Source organism: Geospiza fortis, unplaced genomic scaffold (assembly GCF_000277835.1).
Source record: "Geospiza fortis unplaced genomic scaffold, GeoFor_1.0 scaffold128, whole genome shotgun sequence".
In the NCBI taxonomy this organism is placed as follows: domain Eukaryota; kingdom Metazoa; phylum Chordata; class Aves; order Passeriformes; family Thraupidae; genus Geospiza; species Geospiza fortis.
The window spans coordinates 1,992,733-1,994,388 of NW_005054420.1; the positions used below are offsets into that span (position 1 = coordinate 1,992,733).

Sequence of the window (1,656 nt, forward strand, 5' to 3'; positions counted from 1 at the left end):
CCCGGAGCGGCCCCTCCGCAGCCCGGGGCTCCGGCACCGCCGGGCGCCGCTGGGACAGCGCGGGTGCGCTGCAGCAGATTTGTCACTTCTTGTTAAAACTGAGGGAAAAATGAGAAAGTGGTCGTTCCAGCAGAAGCACCATCAGTGGTTAAGGCGCTGTATCAGGGCTCTTCGCTGAGCGCTCAGGACCCAGTCCATGAGAGCTCACACACTTGGCAGCGGCGTGCGCGCTGCACACCCGAGCCCTCGGACAGCGATGCGCGGACTCAGCCTCTGCACATCCACAATCAACTGAGTGGGTCCTCTGTCCGGCCCCGGCTCCGCTCCCATCACTGCGCCACACAATGGGGTCTTTTATGGGTGTCTTGTGAGGAGTGAATTCAGGGAGATTTGATGATTCACAGTTACTCTGCCAAGTTTAAAAAATAACTCCAGCCCATTACACAAATAATTTACCTAGTGCAAGCAGGCGGCACAGATGAGCATTCTGCATCTCAGCGGCTGTGGAAAGCCTGGGGAGGAGGGAGAAAAAGCGAGCCCTTCCAGGGAAAGGCAGCCACAGCAGAACGTGAGGCACAGGCTCAGGGCTGAGCAGCGTTACTCCATCTCCAGGCGGACCAAGGGGCTCAGAGTCTCCGGGAAAGCAAAAGCTGTGCGAGACCCCCACTGGGCACAGGGAGAGGCAGAGGACAGGGACCACAGGGAAGGCACAGGGACAGCGGCTGTGAGCGTGGGTCGGTGTTTTGTGGCAGGGCAGGAGCAGCCAGGGAGCACGTACCAGTCCCTAGGGTGAGTTGCTGCATCTCCTGCCAAGAATCTGAGAAGGAGCTGGGCTGGGATGCTGTGTGTGACTGCCCTAAGCTGTACTTGGAGCAGGGCTGGAAAGGCAACATCAAGGAGAGTCAAGAGGTATTAAAGAATGATCCTCCAGGAGCATCAGGTCTCTGGAGAGGGTGCCAATGGGGTGTGAAATGATTGCTGTACACCAATGGTGTGTCATCTCCCAAAGAAAGGAAAAGCCAATTTACACAATGACCAGAAAAGTCCAGGGATGACGATGTTGTGTTCCTGCACAGCCAAGAACACCCTGGAGGGACCTTACAGTTCTGCACTCGCTCTCCACAAAAAAAAACAACAAACTAAGCAAGGAAAGAGAAGCACAGGCCATTTGATAAAAGATTCATCCTAGCAGCAGACACTTCTCCTTGCAACACTCACAGGGATTCAGAGAGCAAGGACCAGCATTCCTGATAACCACCTGTGCCATAAGACAGATTTTGATTTTCTTGCCAAATTGGTTCAAACCTGTAAGGCCAGCTCTGTGGTCAAAGCTGAGTGTCTGAGAGTGTTAAGCATCTTTTCTCAGAGTGGTCCACAAAATAGTGGTGAAAGAAAAATCCCAGTCATGAAATGATCCAACAGCGCCAGGGGTTTCTGCTACTCAGATATCATAAAGAATAAAGAAGCAGCAATGGCTGAAGAAAAATAATCCAATCATGAATTAATGATCTTTAATAGATATCAATGTCTAAGATACTTTGTGGAATTTCTACTTGAAACAGCTTCTTAAAAGGAAGGGTTACATTGTGATTCACTTTGTGACATTCTCAATCCAGAATTTTTTAATGAGGAATGGGACGGGATGGGATTTAATCA

At 51.0% G+C, this 1,656-nt stretch overlaps 1 protein-coding gene across 1 annotated transcript in view; it reads right to left on the bottom strand.

Moving 5' to 3' along the window:
- SRGAP3 (SLIT-ROBO Rho GTPase activating protein 3) overlaps nt 1-330 on the bottom strand; it is a gene marked incomplete at its 3' end in the record, with an annotated part of 68,145 nt that extends 67,815 nt beyond the window's left edge. Inside the window, exon 1 of the mRNA XM_031061627.1 lies at nt 239-330. Within this exon, the coding sequence (XP_030917487.1) occupies nt 239-330 (92 nt within the window). The remainder of the gene's footprint in view (nt 1-238) is intronic.
- Nucleotides 331-1,656: the final 1,326 nt, after the last annotated feature.